Source organism: Dendrobates tinctorius, unplaced genomic scaffold (genome assembly GCF_039654945.1).
Source record: "Dendrobates tinctorius isolate UK_male_01 unplaced genomic scaffold, ASM3965494v1 ptg000180l, whole genome shotgun sequence".
Classification (NCBI taxonomy): Eukaryota; Metazoa; Chordata; class Amphibia; order Anura; family Dendrobatidae; genus Dendrobates; species Dendrobates tinctorius.
This window is the reverse complement of record NW_027361847.1, coordinates 1,062,349-1,089,026: the sequence shown is the minus strand read 5'-3', so window position 1 is coordinate 1,089,026 and position 26,678 is coordinate 1,062,349. Positions and strand designations below refer to the sequence as shown.

At 47.5% G+C, this 26,678-nt stretch overlaps 1 protein-coding gene across 2 annotated transcripts; it reads left to right on the top strand.

Moving 5' to 3' along the window:
• Positions 1-34: 34 nt before the first annotated feature.
• LOC141054899 (oocyte zinc finger protein XlCOF8.4-like) lies at positions 35-22,019 on the top strand. 2 transcript variants are annotated; one of them, XM_073551792.1, is made up of 9 exons: positions 35-187; positions 624-771; positions 1,090-1,269; positions 1,914-2,037; positions 5,742-5,839; positions 5,917-5,995; positions 10,405-10,502; positions 10,623-10,740; positions 20,867-22,019. In XM_073551792.1, the coding sequence occupies exons 2-9, from the start codon at positions 694-696 to the stop codon at positions 21,817-21,819; spliced, it is 1,728 nt and encodes a 575-aa protein (XP_073407893.1). In that variant the 5' UTR covers positions 35-187; positions 624-693; the 3' UTR covers positions 21,820-22,019. The 2 variants fall into 2 exon arrangements, with proteins under 2 accessions (XP_073407893.1, XP_073407894.1); XM_073551793.1 differs by lacking the exons at positions 5,742-5,839; positions 5,917-5,995.
• The last annotated feature ends 4,659 nt before the right edge of the window (positions 22,020-26,678 follow it).

The following is a 26,678-nucleotide window of genomic DNA, read 5'->3' as shown; positions in this document are numbered from 1 at the left end:
CCGATCACATGACGGTGACGTCACCACAGGTCCTTCCTTTCTTCTCTCCTGAGCCCGCCCCCTGATCACATGACGGTGACGTCACCACAGGTCCTCCCGCGCTCAGTGCAGCCGCTCCGTCCCGGGTGTGCGCAGCTCGTGTTCTCTGGGGTCAGCCAGCAGCAGATTTCCGGTTCCCGCCATTCCGGTGAGATGACAGGAGGGTTTGTGGTGAATCTGTGAGAGGAGAGTGTGGGGGGAGATCAGAGCTGTTCCTGTGGAGGCTCCTGCTCCATGTGACTGCGGCTCCTCAGTGTTGGGGACGGGCAGCATTGTATGGGGGATGTGCAGCGTCTCCTCCTCCCCTCACGGCCCCCGCTGGAGGTGGAGTTACCACGGTGACCGTCCCCCGCTGGGGGTGTAGTTACCACGGTGACCGTCCCCCGCTGGTGGTGTAGTTACCACGGTGACCGTCCTCCGCCTACGAGGCTGATAATGAGCGGTCAGATCGGCGGAGGAGGCCGCGGTGGAGTTTTGTGGCTTTTCCTCCAGATTCTTCCTGATAAATGTTGATATTTGGGCAGAATTTAGTGATTGTCGTTCTCTCGTCCCCTGTGATTTCCATCTTCTCCTTCATCATGAAGCCGCCGGCAGGACGAGATCCCTCCAGCTGATCCAGTGCTCATCCCTCCTCCTCCTGAATGACCCCCGAGGATGGACGAGGACAGGGATGAGACCACCAGGAGATTATTCCACTGCGCCCTGGAGATCATCTCCCTGCTGAGCGGAGAGGTAACTCCTCTACATTTCTATCAGCTTTATTGTGTGATGTGACGAGTCCGACACCGGGAAGAGGAAATCCAGAATAGGAGAGAAGGATTCTTTACTGTAAGAGCAGGGATTCTGTGGAGCTCTCTGCCCGGAGGAGTTGTCATGGGGATTCCCTATAAGAGCTGTAGAGGGGCCGGGATGTCTGTCCGGAGTGTAATAATATTCCCGGTTATGGCCCCAGATTACTGGAGACGGTTATTGATCCCGGGATTTCTACTGATTGTCAGATCTGGAGTCGGGAAGGAATTCTTCTCCCTAACTGTCTCTCTCCATACACAGGATTACACAATAGTGAGGAAGACACCGGGGGACTGTGTGACTCCCATCATCCATCTCCAGGAGTCAGGAGGGCGGAGCCCGGGCCCCATCACAGAGCCTCCCCCGCACTCCCCGATACATGAGAGGAACAAGAAGATCCTGGAGCTCAGCAACAAGATGATCGAGCTGCTGAGCGGAGAGGTGACTGCTGGGACATTATACAGGAGAGCACTGAAGGATTCTGGGTGATGAGCGGAAAGGTGACTGCTGGGACATTATACAGCACTGGAGGATTCTGGGTGATGAGCGGAGAGGTGACTGCTGGGACATTATACAGGACGGCACTAGAGGATTCTGGGTGATGAGCAGAGAGGTGACTGCTGGGACATTATACAGGAGGGCACTGGAGGATTCTGGGTGATGAGTGGAGAGGTGACTGCTGGGACATTATACAGGACGGCTCTGGAGGATTCTGAGTGATGAGCGGAGAGGTGACTGCTGGGACATTATTCAGCACTGGAGGATTCTGGGTGATGAGCGGAGAGGTGACTACTGGGACATTATACAGGAGGGCACTGGAGGATTCTGGGTGATGACCGGAGAGGTGACTGCTGGGACATTATACAGGACGGCGCTGGAGGATTCTAGGTGATGAGCGGAGAGGTGACTGCTGGGACATTATACAGGAGGGCACTGGAGGATTCTGGGTGATGAGCGGAGAGGTGACTGCTGGGACATTATACAGGACGGCACTGGAGGATTCTGGGTGATGAGCGGAGAGGTGACTGCTGGGACATTATACAGCACTGGAGGATTCTGGGTGATGACGGTGTCGTTGTTGTCAGGTTCCTATAAGGTGTCAGGACGTCGCTGTCTATCTCTCCATGGAGGAGTGGGAGTATCTAGAAGGACACCAGGATCGGTACCAGGCCGTGATGATGGAGGAGCTCCGGCCTCTTACACCACGAGGTGAGCAGCGAGGCTCCTTGTTGGCTCCGGTGGATGTGATGACGTCTCTCCGGCGTCCTCCTATAATAGATGAGTTTTCTCCAGACTTGCTCTGGTTTTCTCTACATTTTCTCCGTCTGACAACAGCTTTCATTTCCCTGATTATTTTCTTCTGATCTGTGAGTCGCGGTTTCTCCGCTGTCGTCTCGTCTTCATCAGTCTTGAGTCTTCGTTCTCTTCTTTCAGAATCTTTCTCCTTCCTTAGAGCATCGGTCACATTTTCTCTGCAGATATCTCGTCCTTCTGTCCGTTCTCTCCTGTGAGTTCTTTCCGTCCCTAAGTCTGTTGTGGATTGTTACTCAGCAGATTCGGGGTTAATTTACTGATGATTTTCCCCCTAATCCATTGTCACTCGTCCGTCCCTCAATCGGTGCAGGGTCCGGCTCCTCCCTCTTGGCTGACACTTGTCACCTTCCTTGGACTCCTCCTTCATTCTCTCTCTTCTTTGTGACAAATCACTTTCTCCGTTCTGTGCACAAAGTCCTGGATAAATATCGGCCCCGGACCGCCCCTCAGACCTCGAGACACGAGTCGCTGTCCTGACATAAAGATGGAACGTGATGGAGCCGATCACCCATCAGTCTGACATGGAGGCTTTCCAGCAGTTCTCCGGCCCCGCGTCTATTCACCACTCGCTCTGCAGGTATAGAAGCCCAGAATTCTCCGTACTGGAGGTTAAGGTCACATCAACGTGCAGGGACTAGGGCACCCAACCACATAAAGGGAACCTGTCATGTAAAATAACATTAACCTTCAGACATGGGGTTAACCTGCAGGTTAATAATGGCTTGAACTTGCTCAGCTCCTGCACTGAGAGCCCCTCTGCCAGGAGGAAATTAACTTTATTCCCCCGGCAGCGATCAGCTTCCTGTCATAGAGGTGCAGCTTCAGTAACTCCTCAGTATACAGTGAGCAGCGGCTGAATCTGCTCCCCAGCACTGACTGACAGCTGTATTTAATGCGGAGCCCCAATGCTGAGCCGGCTGACAGTCAGTGCCGGGGGTGCGATAATAGCTGCCGCTCTATACACTGGGTGGTGACTGTAGCTGCGCCGGCTGAAACTCTGTGACTGAAAGCTGAACACTGCCAGGTGGAATAAGGTTAATTTCCTCCTGGCAGCGGGGCTCTCAGTGCTGACACCGGGCAGGTTCAAAATGCTATTAACTTGCTGATTAACACCATGTCTGCAGGCTATTAGCATTATTATATGACAGGTTCCCTTTAAATGGGATTGTCAGGCTGTCGGCAGCAGTGAAGTGGTTAAATGTCAGCAATCTGTGCTCACTTCACAGACGCACCTGGCATCCTCCATGTATATGCACCAGATATCAGGAAGGGGTTAAAGAGACATCACAATGATCGGGATGGTGTGTTCTAGCCTCAAGGGTTCAACGACCACAAATTGTCAGGGGGTCCGCTCTTCCTCTTCATGGGGTCTGAGCAGAACAATGTAAGTGGGATGGTGACGCAGGTGTTGGTCCTGCAGGGACATCGGGCCGCACAATGATGGTAATAATCAGTGTAAGTCTCCAGTAAAGGGTTGTTCGTTCAGTAGGATATGTATTATGGTTCTTTTCTGTGAAATCTGAGCAGACGATCTCTCCTTGGCTCCCCGTGTACATCAGTCAGCGCCTATGACCCCGGTGCCTGCTCTCTAGTGTCCTCTTATATTACACATTGATAGGCACTAACTGCTGTGTACCGGGGGCTCCCACAACACCGTCCTCCCGAGCGCTGTCACCGTCAGCCATACATGTGCACTTTCCTCCTTCAGATACATAGAACTTTCCGAGCTCTTTCTGCCTATTTTAGTGTTTATACCGAGGCGAATGTTGAGACTTATCTCTATTTAAAGAAGAATAAAAACACAATAACTCATCTTTTAATAGGAGGACGGCAGGTTCTCTCCTCTTAGTGATCCCAGAGGATCCTATCCAGGATGGAAGCCGAGTCCTCATGGTGACATCATGAGCTTTCTGTCAGGAAATATGTATAAGTCCCAGACTTCTATGTCCACTTCCAGAGCTCGTGCTGCCCCCTCCCCCATTGCGTTTCTGCAGTGCTGGCACAGCTCACCCTCATCCCCCTCACATAGCTGCAGTTCCCCCTGCCTATGTGTATTTCTATCCCACCCTTTCCCCCCTCCCTCGGGAATGTGGATTTTGACTAGGTAAATCCGGTTTGCTTTGAAGTTCCTTTGTCTATTCAAACTCAAATGTAATAACACAGAATAGTCATAGGGGTGGGACAAATATATTTCCAGAATCTTCATAATGGAAGCTACACACAGCAAAGTTTGGCGACTTCTGCACCCACCAGAAACCGAGTAAAGGGTATATGCTACCCAGTAACACATAGATATACGATGTTTAGTATCAAAAGAAAGGTAATGTCGTAATAAGAAATAGGATACCCCTGTCGTCACTTTGTGAGCCTCGCAGCCAGAGTTATGGCACTTATAAGTCTTTAGTAACTTTAAAAAGGGGCGTACACTCCCTAGCTCTGCCCCACCAGTGAGGTCAGCAAAGAAAAGACATAAGGCTAGAAGGCTCCCTCAGGCTATTATTCAGACCTTGGGAGACAGCGAACTACCATCCGTGCTGTGGACTGAATCTTTGTCCTTGGGAACTCCCCTCCCCCAGTTCCACATCTATTTTACTTTGTAATTGTCTGTATATACTGTATTTTGTCTCTTTTGTAATATCTTTTTATACTTTTGTAAACACTGCCTATATTTTCTGGAGTAAATCTATAAATTTACTGATTTTGTTTTTCCTTGCTCTATAAACCTACCGCTACGACCTCCGCGCTAATTATGCTACCGTGTGGGTTGGCTCCTGACCCGATATTGATTTTAAATGCCAAACGAGGAGCTGGTGGCAGCAAAGTGTTGTGGGGTATTTGAGAGACCCTGGCACTGACTAAACGGAGGTTCATGTATGTATTTCCTGCCTAAGCCTGGGGATATACATACCGCCCTCTGCCCAATAACCACTACACGGCAAGGCAGCCTTTCTGATGGCTACTTATCTTGGACGCAGTTCCCCGACTGACCTAAGGGCAAGGGGGGCACCAGAGATCTGGAAGTGCCAAAACCAGAACTGAAGTTGGAAACAAAAGTTGTTAGTGGTTATATGACCCATGATCAATAATAGATAATAAAGTAGTGACATATAATAAATCCCTGACACCTTGGGGCAACCACACCCCCCCCCCCCCAATAACTGACACTCAAAAAAACAATCATGGTAAATGGTAACCGTCCCGAATCTCCATAACGTGAATTAGGAGAGAAGAAACCGCTGGATAGAAATGTGGAGCTTTCTCCAGCTCCTCTGTGGTTCCATCCCTGGTGGAGGGAAACTTGGAGATGTTGTGTTTCTTAGTGCGGCTCCTCCATCTGACTGACGAGGGTCTTCTCTGTCCCTCTCCTCAGGGTCCTCATCCTCCGGGTGCAGAGCAGAGAGCATTAGGCTTTGGCCTCGCTGATTATCACTTCATACTTGGGGCCACAATGTACTGGGACCTCGGTACCGGTGGTGAGGACCACAACAATGTAATTTATTCCCTGATACGTAAACCTAGAATTACCGGTTCTGAGAGACGTGTCTCATATATAGACAGATACACGGCAGGTCATGTATTCAGTCTGTGTGTCTCCACAGATGGATCCAGGAGGAGAAATCCACCAGAGAGATGTCCCCGTCCTCTGTGTCCCCAGGACTGTCCAGAGGAGAATCACAACATCCCGGAGGATCATCAGGTAGATGACACTGAAGCCCCCACAACATCTGACCATGAAGTGATGGGACCTGAGCTCATCTTACATTTTCTTTTTAGGGTGAAGATCTGATTGATATTAAGGTTGATGTTATACATGGAGCAGAAGAGGCGATCACAATATGGGCCGATCAGCAGGGTGAGGAGGGGAGACTGTCATGTCTGTTCTGTGGTCACCTACTACTACTCCCATCATCTTATCACATGACACAATCTACAGTGACATGTAAAAGTTTGGGCACCCCTGGTCAAAATTACTGTTATTGTGAACAGTTAAGCAAGTGAAATGATGAAATGATCTCTAAAAGGCCTAAAGTTAAAAATGACACATTTCCTTTGTATTTTAGGTAAAAAAAAAATATATTTTTAATCATTTTTTTTAATTTAATAAATTACAGAAAGGAAAATAGGACAATTCAAAAGTTTGGACACCCTCGGAATTTTGTGTACTCAGACAACTTTGACAAAGGTTTCAGACCTTTATTAGCCTGTTACTTTTATGGCTTCCTCGCTATCATCGTTGGGAAAGGCCCAGTCATACTTTATAAAAACCTTGCCTCCTATAACCTTGTGGCAAAAAACATCAGCAATGGCTTCTTCTAAGCAGCTGCCTAGCACTCTGAAAATGGTGGAGGCCACAAAGCAGGACAAGGCTATAAGAAGATAGCAAAGCATTTTCAAGTTGCCCTTTCCTCAGAAATGTAATTAAGAAATATCAGTTAACAGGAGCAATTGAGGTCAAGATAAGGTGTGGAAGACCAAGCAACATCTCAGTGAAAGCTGCTTGTAGAATTGCTTGAGAGGCAAATCAGAACCCCCTCTTGACTGTAAAAGACCTTCAGAAAGATTTAGCAGACTAGAGTTGTGGTACTTTGTTCTACTGTTCAGAGACACCTGCCAAAATATGGCCTTCATGGAAGAGTCATTAGAAGAAAACCTCTCCTGCGCCCTCAACATAAAATTCAGCATCAGAAGTATGCAAAAGAACATCTAAACAAGCCTGATGCATTTTGGAAACAAGTCCTGTGGACCGATGAGGATAAAATAGAACTCTGTGGCCACAATGATCAAAGGTATGTATGGAGAAAAAAGGAACAGAATTTCAGGAAAAGAACATCTTAACAACCATTAAGCATGGGAGTGCGTCAATCATGCTTTGGGAATGTGCTTCAGCCAATCGCACAGGGAACATTTCACAGGTAGAGGGAAGAATGGACTCAAAAAAATTTCAACAAATTCTTGATGCAAACATAACACCATCTGTAAAAAAGCTGAAGGTGAAAAGAGGAAGAGAATGGGTTCTACAAATGGATGATGGTCCTAAACACACGTCACAATCCACAATAGACAACCTCAAAAGGCGCAAGCTGAAGGTTTTACAATGGCCCTCACAGTCCCCTGATTTGCGCATCATTGAAAATCTGTGGCGAGGCCTCAAATATAGCAGAGGATGGAAGACGCCCCAGGAATCTCACCGAACGGGAGGAATTCTCCAAGGAAGAATGGAGGAAAATCCCTCACACAAGAATTGAGACTCTCGTCTGGCTACAAAAACCATTTACAAGCTGTGATACTTGTAAAAGGGGGCGCTACTTGGTACTAACTATGCAGGGTGACCAAACTTTTGCATTGGCACATTTTCCTTTTTTTTTGCCTAAAATACTAATTTCATCTTCAACTTGCTTAACTGTTCACAATAATAGTAATTTTGTCCAGGGGTGTCCAAACTTTAACCCCTTCCCGAAATGCGCATTAATCTCGTGGCCTCACGCTGAGCCCCACAGTGATCGGGTGCGGGTGTCAGCTGTGTGTGACTGCTGACCTCCCGCAGCAATGCCCACGATCGGGGCTAGCACCAGTCGCGGGCATTCAACCCCTGATGCCGCTGTCAGTAGTGACCGCGGCATAGAGAAGCATCGTGCAGGGAATCCGTTCCCTGCATGCTTCCCTCAGGACATGTCCTGAGCGTCTCCATGGAGACCCCGGCACCTAGATGGCCGCGGGGTCCTTCTGGGTCCGGCAGGGAAATGTCTTGCGAGCGCCTGCCGAGAGCAGGACCTGAGCCGCCTCCTTCACTGCCTGTCAGATCGCTGCTGATCTGTTACTAAGCAAAGTGTCAGATCAGCGATCACATATTATATAGTGATGAGTAAAGATATATTTTTTAAAATGTACTAAATAAAGAGAAAAATATATATATTTCCAATAAATACACTTATTTATGTAAATATAAAAACAATAAAAGTACACATATTTGGTAGCACCGCGTCCGTAACAACTCTCTCTATAATACTTTTCTACTTGTTAACCCCTTCAGTAAACACTTTAAAAAAAACCCTAAAAAACGAGGCAAAAAACAATGCTTTATCATCATACCGCCAAATAAAAAGTGGTACCGCTGAAAACGTCATCTTATCCCGCAAAAAACAAGCCACTGTACAGCTCCATCATCAGAAAAATAAAAGTTATAGCTCTCAGAATAAAGGTATGTAAAAATAATTATTTTTTTCTATAAAATAGGTTTTATGTAAAAGCGCCAGAACATAAAAAACAGATATAAATGAGGTATCGCTGTAATCCTACTGACCCGAAGAATAAATCTGTCTTACCATTTTTACCACACGCGGAACGGTATTAAAAAAATAAAGCAAAAACCAATTGCTGGTGTTGGTTCATTCTGTCCGAAAATTGGAATAGAATGCGATCAAAAAATGTCATGTGCCCGAAAATGGTACCAAAAAAAGTCAGCTCATCCCACAAAAAAACAAGCCCTCACATGACTGTCTGCCGAAAGATGAAAAAATTATAGCTCTCAAAATATGGTGATGTAAAAACTAGTTTTTGCAATAAAAAGCGTCTTTTAGTGTGTGCCAGCAGCCAAACATAAAACCCGATATAAATCTGGTATCGCTGTAATCGCAACGACCCGAACAATAAAGTCGTCTAATCACTTATACCGCAGGAGGAACGAAAAATAAAGAAAACTAATTCTTCACATGTTGTTGATTTTTTTTTCATTCTGCCTCCAAAAGATTGCAGTAAGGCTCGGCGCACATTTATCCTGCGCTCTGCACTGAGCGCTTACATCGGGGTTTCTGTGTAAATCTCTGAAGTATGTGATTCAAACAGAACTCCAGCGGAAGATTGCCTATAATGAGGCAGATGGAGGCACTGTGGACGCCATAGGCCCTGTGATCCGGCGGTGTCCGTCTTTTTAGGGTTGCATAAAAGGCCATAGTTTTGTGCACTTCTGAAAAGGACACCATTGAACAGAGGCCAGAGTAAATCTGCTGCCTCATTATATTGAATGGATCCCTCAGGGGTTTCATCTGTCACGTCACTCAGATATTTAGATGTAAACCCCAAAGTAAGTGCTCAGCGTAGAGCGCCGGATAAATGTAATCCCAAAAGTTATGTAAAATGTTCCCAATAAAAGCTTCTACTCACTCCACAGAAAAAGGAAGTCTCAACTCAGGTCTGTCAGTTGTTAAAGGAAATATAGGGGCTTCCACCTTACTGGTAGCACAAAGGCTCTGGAAAAGCGAAATGGCTTCATTCTCACCAAAAGAAATTCTGCAAATTCTCCCAAATCCGAGTGCCCTCCTCCCTTCTGAATCCCAGTGTGGCTAAACAACATTTAGCGCCCACATGTTTGGCATTTCTGTAGTGATGAGAACCCACCTGATTTACAGGTGCGTGTCTCCAGAAGCACGGGCTGGGCATAATGTACTGGTCACTACAACAACAATTTGCAATTTTCACTCAGAAACATCCACTGCTGCTTGTTTCTGGAAAACACCCATGGAGTCAAAATCGTCACTACATCTGTAAATAAATTCCCAAATGGTTATAATTTCTAAAATGTGGTCACTTGAGGGGGGTTTCCACTGTTTAGGCACATCAGGGGCTCTCCAAACGTGACATGGCGATTTGCGAATCATGCCATTAAATTTTACATTCAAAAAGTGAAATGGCGCTCCTTCCCTTCTGAGCACTGCCGTGTGCCCAAACAGTAGATTTCCCCCACATATGGGGTATCTGCATGCTCAGGAGAAATTGCACAACAAAATGTATGGTCCACTTTCTCCTGTTACCCTTGTGAAAGTTAGAAAAATTAGTTGTACATGAAAAATTTTTTGAAAAAAAAGTACAGTAAATGTTTTAAGTTTCCTAAACTGTGGTGATGTGAAGTAGACATGTGGGAAATGTTATTTAGTAACTATTTTGTGCGATATGACTGTGATTTAAGGACATAAAAATTAAAATTTGGAAATTGCAAAATTTTCAAAATATTCGCCAAATCTCCATTTTTTTTAACAAACAAGTGCAATTCATATCAGAGAAATTTTACCACTATCATAGAGTACAATATGTCACGAGAAAACAGCCTCCGAATCAGCGGGATCCGTTGAAGCGTTCTAGAGTTATGACCTCATAAAGTGACTGTGGTCAGAATTGTAAAAACTGGCCTGGTCAGGAAGGTGAAAACGGCTTCGGGGTGAAGGGGTTAACATGCCGCTGTATTCCATCACTGTGTGTTTTCTACAGATGAACTCATGGAAAGAAATCCACCAGAGAGATGTCCCCGTCCTCTGTATTCCCAGGACTGTCCAGACGAGAATTACAACATCTCGGAGGATCATCAGGTAGACTGCGCTGAGCCGTGTACCGGATCTGTGTATGGGGGACATTTCTGATCGAGGTCATAGGTGTCACAGATTTTGATGGTTCTTGTATTGTGCTGATTGTTACATCTGATATATCAGGAGGAAGATCCGACTAAGAACAAAGTGAAGGATGAGACAGATGAAGAAGCGATGACAAGGGGGGATCAGCCGTGTGTGAGTGACGGGAAGGAGGAGATTCCGGTAGATGTTTCCACAGGTATGTCATAATATCTAGTCTGTAATAATGATTGGCGTGTGACAATGATGACCGGTGTGTGATATCGTGTGAAGTCTCCAGCGCAGTGCAGCTTTAAGGCCCAGTCACACATAGCGATCTCACTGGCGAGATCACTGCTGAGTCACAAGTTTTGTGACACAACAGCGATCTCACCAGCGAGATCGATGTGTGTGACAGCGACCGGCCCCCCTGCCGGTATCGCTGCAGGAAAGCCCAGGACATTTCTTTGGTCGCTGGGCTCTTGCTGGCCAGCACGCATCGATGCGTGTGACCGGCGGGAGCCCAGCGATCAGCTGGTAACTAATGTACGCATCGGGTATCCAAGGGACGTGCGTCCGTTGGATACCCGTTGTGTACATTAGTTACCAAGCGCGCTGAGCAGGCCTGGCGGTCAGGCTGTGACTTCTGCTTCCTCGGGTGTATAGCACCAGCCTGTGCTATACACCCCCACCCCTGGGAATGGACGCCTGTACCGGGCCGTGCGGCTGGCCCCTGGGGGCCCCGGTTGTGCTGGTAGTTGCCATGGTACCAGGCGCAGCGGCGCAAACGGGCCTTTGAATTTCCCCGGGATCTTCTGGTTACGCTCCCTGCAGTGCACGGAGGATTGTGGGAGGATCGTTCAGTTAGTTACCAAGCGCGCTGATGCATGTACCTGGTAACTAACGTACACATCGGGTATCCAAGGGACGCACGTCCCTTGGATACCCGATGTGTACGCTAGTTACCAGCTGCCTGCATCAGCGCGCTGGTAACTAACAACACAGCGACGCCGTGCGCTCGGCATCGCTGTGCTAATCGCTGGTGAAGCTGTCTGACAGCTCACCAGCCATCACATAGCGACTTACCAGCGATCCTGACACGTTGATATCGTTGTCGGGATCGCTGGTAAATCGTCATGTGTGACGGGGCCTTTATTCACTGTTCACTACAGAAGTGTCCGGTGATGGCGCGACTCCTCCTGTACAGAGTCTGGCGGTGCACCGATGAATAAAGGGGCTTCCTTCACATCTCTTTTTAATGATTTAGGAAGCACATATTTAATTTTTCTAATTATACATTTTTTAACATTCCATCCTTTTACTTTAATATTTTTCTTACAGAAGTCCCGTGCTGCCATATAAATGTGATTCAGACAGAACTTCTGGCGGAAGATTCCCTATAATAAGGAAGATGGAGGCACTGTGGACGCACTCTGTCCTATGGTTCGGCAGTGACCGTCTTTTTAAGCGTGCATAAAAGGGCGATCGACCACAGTTTTGTGCAGCACTGAAAAGAAGGACACCACTGAACAGAGGCCAGGCAGAGTCCAGAGTAACCACTACCTTATTATATAGGGAATGGATCCCTCGGGAATATTGTCTGAATCACGTATTTTGTAGATTTAGATGGAAACCCTGATGTAGGTGCTCAGCGTGGAGCACAGGATAAATGTGAGCCAAAATGTTTACCCCAAAATGCCTCCTATAAAACCTTCTAGTCAACCCAGAGAAAAAAGTCCCCACTAAGGTTCCTCATTTGTTAACAGAAATGTAGGAGGTGTCTACATTACTAATAGCACAAAGGCTTTGAAAAAGTGATGTGGCTAACAACAAAGGAAATCCACCAAAATATGAGCTCCCAAATCAAAATACACCCTCCTCAAGAGCCCCACAGTGTTCCTAAACCGCAGCTGGGGTCCATACATTTAACATTAATGTATCGAGGATCCCCACTTCATTTACAGGGTACATGTCTCCAGAAGCACGAGCTGAGCATATTGTTCGGGGCACTACAGTGTACTGGATGCTACAGTGTAGGGGACACTACAATGTACTGGACACTACAATGTACTGGGCGCTACAATGTACAGAGCACTACAATGTACGGGGCGCTACAATGTGCTGGATGCTACAATGTACGGTGCGCTACAATGTACTTGATGCTACAGTGTATGGGGCACTACAATGTACAATGTACTGGGCACTACAATGTACTGGGCGCTACAGTGTACAGGCACTACAACATACCAGGCACTGCAATATATCCGGGCACTATAATGGCATTTTTGCATGTTCACTTAGCAACATCCATTGCTGCTCGTTTCTAGAAAACACACATGGAGTCAAATTCATCACTACACCTGTAGATAAATTCTCAGAGTGCTGTAATTACCAAAATGGGGTCACTTGAGGGGGGATTCTGCTCTTCTGCCACTTAGGGGCTCTGTATATGGAGTCCGCAAACTATTCTATGAAAATTTGTTCTCCCAAGAGTCAAATAGCGCTTCTTCCCTCCTGAGCCTCGCTAAGCAGTACTGTACAGACACATATGGGGTATTGCCACGTTCAACATAAATTGTGTAATAATTTATGTGGTCAACTTTACCCATTTTCTCTTGTGAAAATGTAAAATCTGGGGCTAAAGCAACATTATAGTGGTAAAAATGTAATTTTTTTTCTCCACCGTTCATTGGTATTACATTTTGTGAAACACATGTGGAGTCAATTTGCTCGCTGCACCTCTGGATGATTTCTTTGTGAAAATTATAAATTTTCACAGTCCAACGTCTTAAAATTTTGTGAAGCATCTGTGGCTTCAAAATGCTCACCATAACTTCTACATAAATTTCTTCATGGGTGTAGTTTCCAAATTTGTGTCAGTTGTGGGCGTTTCATCTGTTTAGGCACATCAGGGACTCTCCAACACAACATGGCGTCCGCTTTCTTTTTTTTTTTTGCTGATTTTGCTCTCCAAAAGTCAAATTGCGCTCCTTCCTTTCCGAACCCTGCCATGCGCCTAAACTGTAGTTTTCCCCCACATATGGGGTATTGGCATACTCAGGAGAAAGTACACAACAAATTATGTGTTCCATTTTCTCCTGTTATCCTTGTGAAAATGCAAAATTTGGGGCTAAACAACATTTTTGTAGGAAAAAGTGACATTTTAATTGTTTGTTTTAATTTCTATGAAGTACGTGATGGGTTAATAAACTTCTTGAATGTGGTTGTGAGCACCTTGAGGGGTGCAGTTTTTAAAATTGAGTAACTTTTAGAGATTTTCTGTTGCATAGGCCCCTCAAAGTCACTTCAAATGTGTTGTATTCCCTAACAAAAATTGTTTTTGTGAATCTTATTGTAAAAATGAGAAATTGCTGATAGAATTTTAAACCTTATAACTTCTTCACAAAAAAATATGCTTTAGCCCCTTAATGACCAGAGGCATTTTTGGTTTTTCATTTTAATTTTTTTGCTCCCCTTCTTCCCAGAGCCATAACTTTTTTTATTTTTTGGTCAAAATGACCATGTGAGGGCTTGTTTTTTGCGGGACAAGTTGTACTTGTGATTGACATCGTTGGTTTTGACATATTGTGTACTGGATAACAGGAAAAAAATTCCAAAATAAAAAAAATTGTGCCATTTTCCAGGACGTCCTATCCTGACAGCACCATGGGGTTGTCCTTCCTTCATCACAGGGACAGGAAATGCACGAGAGGTTAAAAGGTCCCCTCCCACTCTCAGACTCCAGTGTTTTTCCTGTCCCTGTAAGGACAGGCACGAGAGCGCCGTGGAGGAAGAGCCGCGGCATCCAAGAGAAGCTTACCGACGGGCCAGGGGGATCGGGGTCCAGACACCAGCTCTCCCCGTCAGATGGTCTGAGGCGGCACCCCCCTAAGGGGGGTTCCCCGCCAGGCATCCCGTGGAGCGCTGCTCCGGGACTCGGAGCCGCTTCCCCTCAGCGGGGCTCTCGGCTCCCGCCGTCACATGCCGCATCATCCCCAGGGCCACATCACTTCCGGGCGCCAGATGACAGCTTCCGGTGGCGTCCCAGCGTGGACGGAGCAGCGGCGCGGCTGGGGCAGCGACGGCTGAAGCGGCAGACGGCGTGAGGATCAATCGACCCACTCAAGACAAGGTAGGACGATGGGGTGGGTCAGCTGCACGGGACACCGCCATGGAAGGCGCTGTGGAAACCCAACGATCACCCTGAACCACCAATGTCTGTAAGTAGTGGACAGGAGGGGCATACTTAAGACAGGAGCTTTAACCAAGAAGCTTCTGTACTTTATGATGGCAAAAGACAGCACCGACTCCTGCAGCTTCAACCTCCAGGAAACCAGGCAGCTCTAATACCCGTCCGTGCCAGCATGAATGCATTTGTCTAAACGCCTAGCGTTAGCCGGGCAAATCACCTGGACTGACGTCTCTGCGGGGAAGGAACCTCTGCGGCTGCAAAGGATGGGAGACCGCAGAGGACAGGGCTTGAGATTCTCCCGGTGCAGATATCCCACGTGCAGACAAGTCCACAATCGCAGGTCGCACGGAGCCGAGATGCGCATAGGGGTCAGATAGGAGGTCCACACTTCCGTCCCAGGACGGCTACCTTCTCAGTCTTCCACCCCACACTAAGAGGTGCTAGGCTGAGCAGTCGGCGCTAGTCAGGTGTCAGCCGCCTAGGAGGCCAGGATGAGAGTCCGGTCGATCATCGGACGAGTATAAATCATTCTAGAGGAATGGGAGGACGCTGAGAAGTGGCTCGTTGTCTCCTGAGACTTCAGTCTCTCCTACCGTCAACCAGGTTAACACTTGGGATGGAGTTCCTAGGATCGACAACCCAGGGGGGTGTCAAAGAACACTTCAATTCCCTTCCAAGATTCCTGTAGCCCCAAAAGACCCAGAGTCAAGAGGCCGACAGGCTCCTAAAGAGGGCTTGGGTCTGCAGTAGCAGATAGGGCACATCTGTCGCCAGATCTACGTATCTAGGATCAACCAGTTGGAGCAGCCACTGGCCATTCTAGGCTGAGCGTGAGTGCATTCGTCAGGTAGCAGCTGCTAAGCAGCTTGAGCCTGGGCTGGGACCCGAATGGGAGACAGGCCCATGCTCGGAGGTCCTACCAGTTACAGGGGAAACCCCTAGAAGTGATTTCTTAGAGGACCTTTCCCTGGGAGAGTTGCAGCTAGATTCCTGTTGGACGCTTCGGCCGTACCGGTGTGTTTGCGGCTAAGAATAATTCTTTACCCAACACGGATCACCAGGCCTTATGGATGAAGATCTGGTCAGGGCTTTACCAGTTGAAAATTAAGTTAGGTGCCATACCTTTTCAGACAGGAAGGTAGTTGGACCAGTCTTAGATACAACACGGAAGAATGCCACTGACATTAAAAAACGGTCCCGCGGGAAAGCAAAGGTTTTCCCTTCAGAGGTCCCGTCCTTTCCTATGACAGGAAGATAGAAAGAGGGTAAATCGACTCGCTGGTATCACCAGAAGGGGGGAAGAGTAGGATCTCCCTTCCCGCTCAGGACAAAGTTGCTCAACAGGCAGTGACACCATACTGGTTGGGGGGTGCCTCAAAACACTTCCTGGAACCAAGAGCTCATCCCCCAGAACCAGCGGATCCTGAATACAGGTTCCCAGTACTATACCCGCGAATTTATAACCCCCGCAGCACGTTTTGTAGTTACGAATCCCAGCTCAAAACCCTTATAGACACTATATGGGCAGACGTAAAAGATCTAATAAGATCAGAAGTAATGGTCCCGGTTCTAGGAACACCTCCTGTGGAGAGTCGGACCATTATAAATTTGGAACCACTAAACCAAGGGATTCGATACAAAATTTCGAATGGAGTCCCGAAAACCAACATTTCCCGAATAGATCAGATCGCCACAGCAGGCACAATAGATCCAGATGCGCATACAATCACGTTCCCATCCACCCTCACCCTCAGAGGTTCCTGCGGTCCGCACTGGAAATGGGAAGCGGAGACTACCATTTTAGTTTAAGGCTCTGCCTTTCGACCTAGCTTCAGCACCCGGGGTTTACGAAGCCGATCGCCAAGATCAGGGCACACTTAGGAGGCAGCATAACCATCGTGCCACACCTGTAGGACTTTCTCAGCATCAGAGCTAAGAAAACAACTCGACGGGGTAATCGCCACGCCTGGAGACCTAGGATTGGATCTTGAACAATGCAGCCCGGTACCTGGGAAAAATTCCTGAGAGTCTCGTTAGATCTCAAAACAAGAATCTAGTTTATCGGAAGAAGGAAAGGAGGCCATAAGGAACAGGGTTTGTCAGCTATGGCGAGATCAAATATCCAAAAGACTACACTAAAGGTCCTAGAGACCCTGACAGCAGGCATACCCTGCGCAAAGTGGAACCAGGCTCACACAGGAGTCTACAAGGAAATTCAGTCAAATAGGACAGAACGCAGACCGCTCTGGACAAACAGACTCGACCGTCCCCAGCCCTAAAATCATCTCCGAGACAGGGAACCGGTCACAAGATCCATCAGCCCAGGAGGACCCCGGATCCTATCACCATACAAGACTATCATCACGGACGCCGGCAGGAAAGGGGGGCCCATCTGGAAGGTACCTTCAAGGACATGGCCGGGAAGCATCAGTTCACAGTCCTCAAACTACAGAGAGCTACGAGCAGTTGGGAGACACTTAAATGAAGCCGGTCGAGTCCACAGGGCCAACTTAGGAAAGCCAGGTCAAACATTGTAACCACAGTATCTTTCCTACGCCACCAGGGGGAAAGCATCAGGACCTGGCAACCCACATCTTCACCTGGGCAGAGAACAAGGTTCGCTCCATATCAGTGATACACCTGCAGGGCCCAGGAACAACATAGCCGACTATTTAAACAGACAAGAAGTCTGAGCCACCGAGTGGGAAGTGAATGAGGAGACATTCATAGGCTTACGTCATCAGTGGGGAAACCCTCAGCTAAACCTCTTCACGACAAGGAAGAACACCAAGCTACAGAGATTCTTCTCTCGGTCCAGCAGACCATCCAAAAAAGGGGTCGACTCCTTGAATCGGAGATGGAGTGGGGGACTGCTATATGGTTTCCCCCTATTCCTATAATACCGAGAGGCCTCAGAAAGATCCAGGGAAAAGGCGAGTGACGCTAGTAATACTCTTCGGGCCCAGGCAAAGTTGGTTCCACCTCCAGAAGAAGACTGCTCAGAAAGGACCGCTCCATCTACAAACGCCAGAAGATCTACTTTCCCAAGGCCCAGTTCAGCACCCAAATCTGGGGAACCTACATTCGGCAGCATAGATCCTGAGAGAGGGATCTTAAGGTCCAGAGGTCTCTCCGACAAAGTGATCTCAACGATGCAGACCAGCTGTAAGCCCGTTACGAGGGCAATCTATCATAAATCTGGGAGAAGTTCTGCTCAGAAACGTGGTAGTATCCCCATAGATCCGTCTCACCCAGATATATCTCAAATCCTTGACTACCCCAGGGCAGGATTTAATAAAGGTCTGAGTCCAAAGCACATTGGAAGTTCAGAGAGCAGCTTAGAGTACTTTAATTCACCTTGGCCTCTCATCCAGGGATGGCTCGTTTTTCAAAGGCCATACAGAGATTAAGCCCCACAGTGCTCTGGGGGACCTAAATCTGGTACTTACCGCTCTACGCAGACCCCCCATACAAGCCAATATCAGAGGTAAATGTCACAAGACTTACAAAAATAAAACAAAAACAAAACATCCTTTTGGTAGAGATCTCCTCAGCCAAGCGGCTGGGTAAAAGCCAGGCCCTGTCAGTCCTGAACGCCTACATTCAACTATTCAACGATTGCATAATACTAAAACGGAACCCAGGATTCCTCCCTAAGGTGGTATCTCCCCAGAATTTAAACCAGGAGATGGTCCTACCCTCATTCTGCCGTCGACGGAAAACGGAGTAAGATTCTTTCACTCATTTGTCGTCAGATGAGCGGTCACATGCTACTTAGAGGCCACTCAGGAGTGGCGACAGGACGCAGAATTGTTATCCAATACAATGGTAGAATAAGATAAAGGCGCATCTACGCACACCCTGGCAGGGTGGATAAGTCAATTATCTCCTCAGCATACGACACTGAGGGATTACCTACCAGGGACCTTAGAGCTCATTCCACTAGGGCGTTAGCAAAGTCATGGGCAGAGAAGGCGGGAGCCTCAGTAGAGCAAATATGCTGGGCCGCCACTTAGGCTGGTTTCACATTAGCGCTTTTTAAGCGCACGCACGGCCGGGGGTAGCTCCGCCCCCGAGCCGGCTCTCTGCCCGGCGTGCCCGCCCCTTGCTTGTAGCGCCGCCTCCTAGCGCACAGCGGCGCCTGCGATCGGCGCACCCTATCTTTAGCATAGGGTGCGCAGATCGTGCGCAGGCCGTGCGCTTGTTGCGCTTTGACCTGCGCTGTGCACTTTTGACGTTGCGCCGTGCGCGCCAAAATCAAACTTTTCGGATTTTGGCGCGCACCGTCAAAAGTGCGCAGCGCAGGTCAAAGCGCAACTAGCGCACGGCCTGCGCACGATCTGCGCACCCTATGCTAAAGATAGGGTGCGCCGATCGCAGGCGCCGCTGTGCGCTAGGAGGCGGCGTTACAAGCAAGGGGCGGGCACGCCGGGCAGAGAGCCGGCTCGGGGGCGGAGCTACCCCCGGCCGTGCGTGCGCTTAAAAAGCGCTAATGTGAAACCAGCCTTAGTCTACACTAGACACTTTCTGTAGACACTACAAATTGGACACGCTAGCAGCTAGCCAGACGACCTTCGGTCGGTCGTAAGATGCTAAAAGCAGTAGTCCCACCCTAAGCGAATTCCTACTTTGGTATTCCCCATGGTGCTGTCAGGATAGGACGTCCTGGAAAACAGAGATTAGACCTACCGGTAATGTTATTTCCAGGAGTCCATCCTGACAGCACTGGTAGTTCCCTCCCGATTTGTATTGGTAATAATATGCTTGTACTAAATCTAAATAAATAAATAATTGCATCCATACTGGTGTGGTACTTGGAAAATCACTGGAGTCTGAGAGTGGGAGGGGACCTTTTAACCTCTCGTACATTTCCTGTCCCTGTGATGAAGGAAGGACAACCCCATGGTGCTGTCAGGATGGACTCCTGGAAATAACATTACCGGTAGGTCTAATCTCTGTTTTCAGATACCCGTAGCATCTTCAGTTTTCGTGATCTCGGGTTGGGTGACGGCTTATTTTTTGCATGCCGAGCTGATGTTTTTAAAGAGCTGACATGTGCCAGAAAAGATGAGGGCTCAACGCCGGAACCCACATCAAAGGGAGGGTGTCCGACATTGGCGTACTATTACACCTGATGCCGGAAAGGAGTTAAAAATGATGCTGATGTAAAGTAGACAAGTGGTAAATGTCATTTATTTATTATTTATCTGGTATAAAGACATAGAAATTTAAAGTTTGCAAACTGCAAAATACTCATTTTGTCAGATTTTTGATATTTCCATAAATAAATGCAAATGACCAAAATTTACAACTGACTTGAAGTCTTCTTACAATCACTGGAATGTGTGGAAGCTCCAGAGTTATTACCTCTTAAAGCGACGCTAGCCAGAACTGTAAAATGAGGTTTGGCCATTAATATACAAAGTGGCTTGGTCCTTAAGGGGTTAATGTGCCTTCAGTGCTGTTGCAGGCTTCTAAGGGTTCCTATCATGCCCTTAGGCCAGTGTTCCTCAACGCCAGTCCTCAAGACCCACCAACAGGTCAAGTTTTCAGGATTTCATTATTATTACATAGGTGATGGAATTATTGCTTGAGCAGGTGATGAAATTATGACCTGTGCAATACTAAGGAAATCCTGAACACTCGCCCTGTTGGTGGGTCTTGAGGACTGGAGTTGAGAAACACTGCCTTAGGCAAACTGAGGACGTGATTACAGTGGCTGGAGCTGGACGGCTCCTGGATGTACGGCCACTTTTGTGATTAGTCTCTCTCATTTTCATACGGTACTGAAATATTAAAGCTCCATTTTTAATTGTGTGGACACTTTTCTACACTAAGGGCATGATAGGAAGCTTGAGAGAGTGAAATAGCACTGGTGGTACATTAGGGTAATTAGGTAATTCCTGATGACCGGTTTCCTTTAAGAACTATCTATTGCTGTGTAATCTCTGCCACCCCTGACTTGTGCCAATGTCACCAGTTTATAAGTGTTATTCATTTTACCCGTCGTTGTGTTAATGTTATGGCATGTAGTTGTCTTCCTTATTACCGGTACTTACAAGGGTTTTCATTGTGAGCGCCATAAAAATAAAATTAGAAATCCCTTTTGTGTTGTCGAAAAACATCACATCCAATCTATCGTTCATCCTTACAGGAAATCCTTGTGAGAATAACTGGTTATCACTAAACTGTAAAGAAGATATCAGGAATCACTCTAATGGAGAAAACCTCATTACCCTTCATGAACCTCGTGGACTTCACAGCCCTTCACATTCTTATAATCCTGAGGAACCCTCTCCTGAGCAATCTCACATTGTTACCTCAATTCCAGGTGACAAAGGGGATACAAGATTTCAGTGTGACAAGCAACTTACTACAAGCTCAGATTTGTTAGCACAAAGAAAACACAAAGGAAAAAAGAGATACTCCTGTTCAGAATGTGGGAAATGCTTTACAAATAAATCAAAATTTGTTAAACATGAGATAATTCACACAAAAGAAAAACCATTTTCATGTTCAGAATGTGGGAAATGTTTTTTATATAAATCAGATCTTGCTACACATGAGAGAAGTCACACAGGAGAAAAACCATTTTCATGTTTGGAATGTGGGAAGGCCTTCTCATTAAAATGGAATCTTATTACACATCAGAAAATTCATACAGGAGAGAAGCCATACTCCTGTTCAGAATGTAGGAAGTCATTCACAGATAAAGGGAATCTTATTACACATCAGAGAACTCACACAGGAGAGAAGCCATATTCATGTTCAGAATGTAGGAAGTCATTCACAGAGAAAGGGAATCTTATTAGACATCAGAGAATCCACACAGGAGAGAAGCCATATTCATGTTCAGAATGTAGGAAGTCTTTCACAGATAAAGGGATTCTTATTACACATCAGAGAACTCACACAGGAGAGAAGCCATATTCATGTTCAGAATGTGGGAAATGTTTCACAGATAAAGGGACTCTTATTACACATCAGAGAACGCACACAGGAGAGAAGCCATATTCATGTTCACTATGTGGGAAATGTTTCACGGTTAAAAGGAGTCTTATTATACACCACAGAATTCACACAGGAGAGAAGCCGTATTCATGTTAAGTCTGTGAGAAATGCTTCACAAAAAAAATCAAGTCTTGTGAGCCACGAGAGAAGTCACACATAGAAGCATATTCAGAATGGTGGAAATCTTTCATACATAAATCATATCTTGTAAAACAGGAGAGAAGGCATGCCGGAAAGAAACTGTAATGTTCTGTGTTTTATAAATGTTAATAAACATTGCTTAGTATAAAAGAGTACACCCCTTTGATTGGTAAGATTTTTATTAATATCTCACTAAACACAAGAACAATTTCTAAAATGTTGCCAACACTTCATGGAACTTTTATTGTAATCAAACATGTAAGATAGGTTAATATAATTTTCATTACCAAATCTTTAGGGTTACACAAATTAGTTGATAAAAATGAGTGCACCCCACATCAAAAGCTACTACATCTATCATTTTGTATGTTTTCCATGATTTTTTAATGACAGCACCAAGTCTTCTAGGCCTTGTTACATAAGTTGGTTACATAATACATCATCTATCTTCTTTCTCTTTTTCAATAACGAGCTTTCTTAGCGCCTGGATGATGGATGGAAAGTGATGGCAACTTGTCTCTTCAGAATTCACGATAGGTGTTTGGGGTTCAGATCAGAAAACACTTGGCCACTGAATCTCTTTTACAATTCTCTTTAAAAGTGCAACATTGGCCTTACATGTGTGTTTTGAACCATTGTCATGATGGAAAAGTGCAGGTCTACCAATAGCACGGAGTGATGGCAGCATCTTCTCTTTCACTATAAAGCAGAACATCTGTGAATTCATGTTTCCAGTGTAAATAAAAAAACTTTTATTGAAAACTCCAAATTAAAATCAAAGAGACTGAAAAGCAGAACATCCTGGGGATAGCAGTATAAAATATTTTGGCCTAGTATTTATGTTCAGTTCTTATTCATGTGATAATAAATTACCAATAACCTGCGTCTTATACACATCACAGTGTCTAATGCACAGAGGAAACACTCAGCCACACATGGACATGTCGGATTTGTCTAAATTACCCCTATGGATGATCATATAACCACAACAGAAAGCATACGTGCCATACAGGAATGAAGTGTGCACCATCTATAATGTGTATATTATGTAGGATTACTATACAGGGATGAAGAGTGCGCCATCTATAATGTGTATTGTGACGAACAGCCCACGGCCGTTCGTCCACTTACGGGCGACGACTAACGGGGGTCCCGCTGCCACCAAAACGCGACGGACAGCGGACCCTGTGTCACCACTATGTCACAGTCCCACCACTGACACGGGTGTATCAGCGGACGGAGGGGCGTGACACAATGCCGGCACACGGCTATCACAGGCGCAGTGGGGCTTATCTTAGCTATCCCAACACTGGCACCATGTGACCAAAAATATCCAGCAAGCTAATCTCGCTCTACAATTTGCCGCAGGGGGAGTTTAATTTGGATGCCCCACCACTGCTATCAATCTTCCAAGTACTGCGGGGATTTATGTATATCCCACTTTCTCAGTTCCACTTTGGAACTCGCAGCTCTCCGGCGCCCCCCTTACCCTCAGGTCAGTCAGGGAACTGCACCTAGGATAATTAGTCGCCGGACGGGCTGCCTGTTGTGAACCGGCAATTAGGCTTCTGCAGTAAGGGAATTATCAATGCTGTGGCTGAAGCCCCTTACTCAGCAATATAAGACCCTTCTAGACTGCCAGCCAGCCGTAATAGCCATACACAACGCGCTGCCACCAGTCACGGTTACTTAATTCACAGTGTTAAATTAAGAGGGTCCGTGGCAAACCCCTTGAATTAGTAGCGATTATCTATCAAAGGCGTATAGTTCGATTCTTAGAGCATGGAGACAGATCTAAATAATTTCATTTATTTTCCGAAAGAGGACAGTGATTACAGATAAAAGTTGCTATAAAATTGAGACATAAAATATGTACAGTACAGGTATAAAATAAAAGTGGAGAAAACAAAGAGATTACACTCACAGTTCCATATTGTTCCTTAGGCAGACCATGCGGCTTTAAGGGGGGAGGAGCCACACGTCTCCATTCATCTGGAGTTCTTGTCAGCACCGACTCTGCAGCTGTTCTGAGCTGGTTCTGCCAGGGAATGCCTTATAGACTTTCCTATGTGACATCACGGAGAGGTGCATTCTGGGTTGATCCCACCTCTCTTATCCCAGTTATGTTTTGGCTACAAAACTTAGATTAGCTATAACTTTATGGGAGAAGCTGGTATGGACTCATCAGTGGTATCATGTTTCCCAGCGTAATGAGCCCATCAAGAAAACATCAAACATCTATGCGATATGACCGTCCATTTGGGCGCAAATCATATCTCAGGTTCTGGACATCCGAGAGTTTTGCAACAGGCACCACAGCGAAGCTGGGTCTGCTCGGATCGCAGAAATATGATTTTTATATTTCTGCTGGGTATGGTTTTCGTAATATGACTTTTATGTTTCCCATATACCGGCATACAGCCTGTGTTTTTCCGAACAAAGGGATCCCTTCCCCCTGCTCTTCGAGAGGAAGTTGGTTTAAGGTTTCAGAGCTAGCCCAGGCAGGGGGGCACTGGTCAGTGTGTGAGTGAGCCATGGGCGAAAAGAGGAGGGGGGAAGGTGCTGCATGAGCTGACAGCCTGCATTGGCATAGAGGGCTGGATTTTTCTGGAAAGTTACAACAGAAAACATCATATTTTGTAGACAAAACCCCATACCTCACAGACATTGTACATCACACCTCCCCCATTAAGAGGGCGCTAAGGAGGCATTACCTCTCGGTAATCGGCCATGCGCACCTCAGCGGGTTCGCCCCGGCGGGACAACCCATCGGCATTGCCGTTTTCGCTGCCCTTCCTGTGTTTTACAGTGAAGTCGTACTGTTGAAGGGCAAGGCTCCAGCGGAGCAACCTTCCATTGGTTCCGGACACTGTGTGCAACCAGCTCAGAGGGTTGTGGTCGGTTACCACCGTGAAGGCGCGCCCATACAGGTAGGGCTGCAAACGCTGCAGTGCCCACACCATGGCCAGACACTCCTTCTCGATGGTCGAGTATGCCACTTCCCTCGGCAAAAGTTTCCGGCTCAGGTACAACACGGGGTGCTCTTGGTCCCCCGAGTCGACCTGGCTAAGCACAGCACCGAGGCCAAACTCGCTGGCGTCGGTCTGTACCAGAAACGGGCGACTGCTGTCGACTGCTCTCAACACTAGAGAGTTGCACAGGGCTGCTTTCAAAGCTTGGAAAGCCGCCTCACAGTCATCTGTCCAGTTGACTGTTTGGGGTAGCCTCTGCTTGGTGAGGTCAGTCAAGGGTTTGGCAAGGGCGCTATAGTCCTGTACGAACCGCCTATAGTACCCTGCAGTGCCCAAGAAGGACTTCACCTGTTTCTTGGTCCTGGGGGTGGGCCAGGACACGATTGCGTCCACTTTTTCTGGCTCCGGACTCATGGAACCCCCGCCTACCCGGTGCCCCAGGTAGTGGACCTTGTGCATGCCTATCTGGCACTTCCCCGGCTTGATGGTCAGGCCTGCCTGGTGAAGACGCTTGAGCACCTCCTGGAGGTGCTGAAGGTGTTCCTCCCAGGTGGAACTGAAGACGGCAATATCGTCTAAGTATGCCACGGCGTACTCCTCCAGTCCCCGAAGCAGGTGGTTGACCATCCGCTGGAAAGTGGCAGGGGCATTCTTCATGCCGAAGGGCATGACCGTGGACTCGTACAGTCCAAAGGGGGTGATAAAGGCGGATTTCTCCTGCGCCTCAGGGCTCAGGGGAATCTGCCAGTATCCCCGACTCAAATCCATGATGGATATGTAGTTGGCGTTTGTCAACCGCTCGAGCAGATCCTCGATGCGCGGCATCGGGTGGGCATCAGAGGTTGTGATGGCGTTGAGCCCCCTGTAGTCCACGCAGAACCGGGTGGTTCGATCCTTTTTAGGCACGAGGACTACAGGTGAAGCCCACGCACCTTTTGACCGTCGAATCACCCCCAGCCTTAACATCTCATCGATCTCTTGGCGCATGACTTGTTGCACCGTTTCAGAGATCCGATAAGGTGTTCGCCGTAATGGGGCATGATTCCCGGTGTCCACCTCATGAACCGCTAACTCCGTCCTCCCAGGACGGTTGGTGAACACGGGCCGGAAGAGTTCCAGGGTGGCCATCAACTGCAACCGCTGGGACACGGTGAGCGAACCACTTATCTCCATGTCCTCAATGGACCCATTGGCCTTGGCCTGGGCCAGCATGTCCAGGAGGGAATCTTCCTCCCCATCCTCTGGCAGATTGCAGACCGGTAGGACGCAAGCTTCACGTTCGTAGTGCGCCTTCAGCATGTTGACGTGAAAGGCCTTGCGCCTACCCCGAGCATGGTCAAGCGTGACCACGTAGGTGACCGGGTTGAGCTGTTGGTGGACGACGTATGGGCCTTCCCAGGCTGCCTGAAGCTTATCCGTTGGTACAGGGACCAGCGCCCACACCTTTTGACCCACCTGGTAGGTCCGCTCCCGGGCGTTCTGGTCGTACCAGCGCTTCTGGTCAGCCTGAGCCTGCGTCATGTTGTCATGCACCAACTGCGTCAAGGTCTGCATCTTGTCACGGAAGCGCATGACATAATCCACGATGGACACTTCTGTGGGGTTTGGCTCATCTTCCCAGGATTCTCTTATCAACCCAAGGGGTCCCCGGACTCGCCTGCCATACAGGAGCTCGAAGGGGGAGAACCCGGTCGAAGCCTGCGGAACTTCTCTGTAAGCGAACAGCAGGTGTGGGAGGTACCGCTCCCAGTCGCGCCCTTGGGTCTCAACCAGTATGCGGAGCATCTGTTTGAGGGTACCGTTGAAGCGTTCACACAAACCATTAGTCTGTGGGTGATACGG

Bases quoted from the DNA above. Each gene is read 5' to 3' on its own strand.
- LOC141054899 (XM_073551792.1), top strand. From the start codon at position 694: ATGGACGAGGACAGGGATGAGACCACCAGGAGATTATTCCACTGCGCC. The intron at 1,270-1,913 runs GTGACTGCTGGG...CGTTGTTGTCAG, and splicing joins TCGAGCTGCTGAGCGGAGAG to GTTCCTATAAGGTGTCAGGA. The intron at 2,038-5,741 runs GTGAGCAGCGAG...GTGTCTCCACAG, and splicing joins CCGGCCTCTTACACCACGAG to ATGGATCCAGGAGGAGAAAT.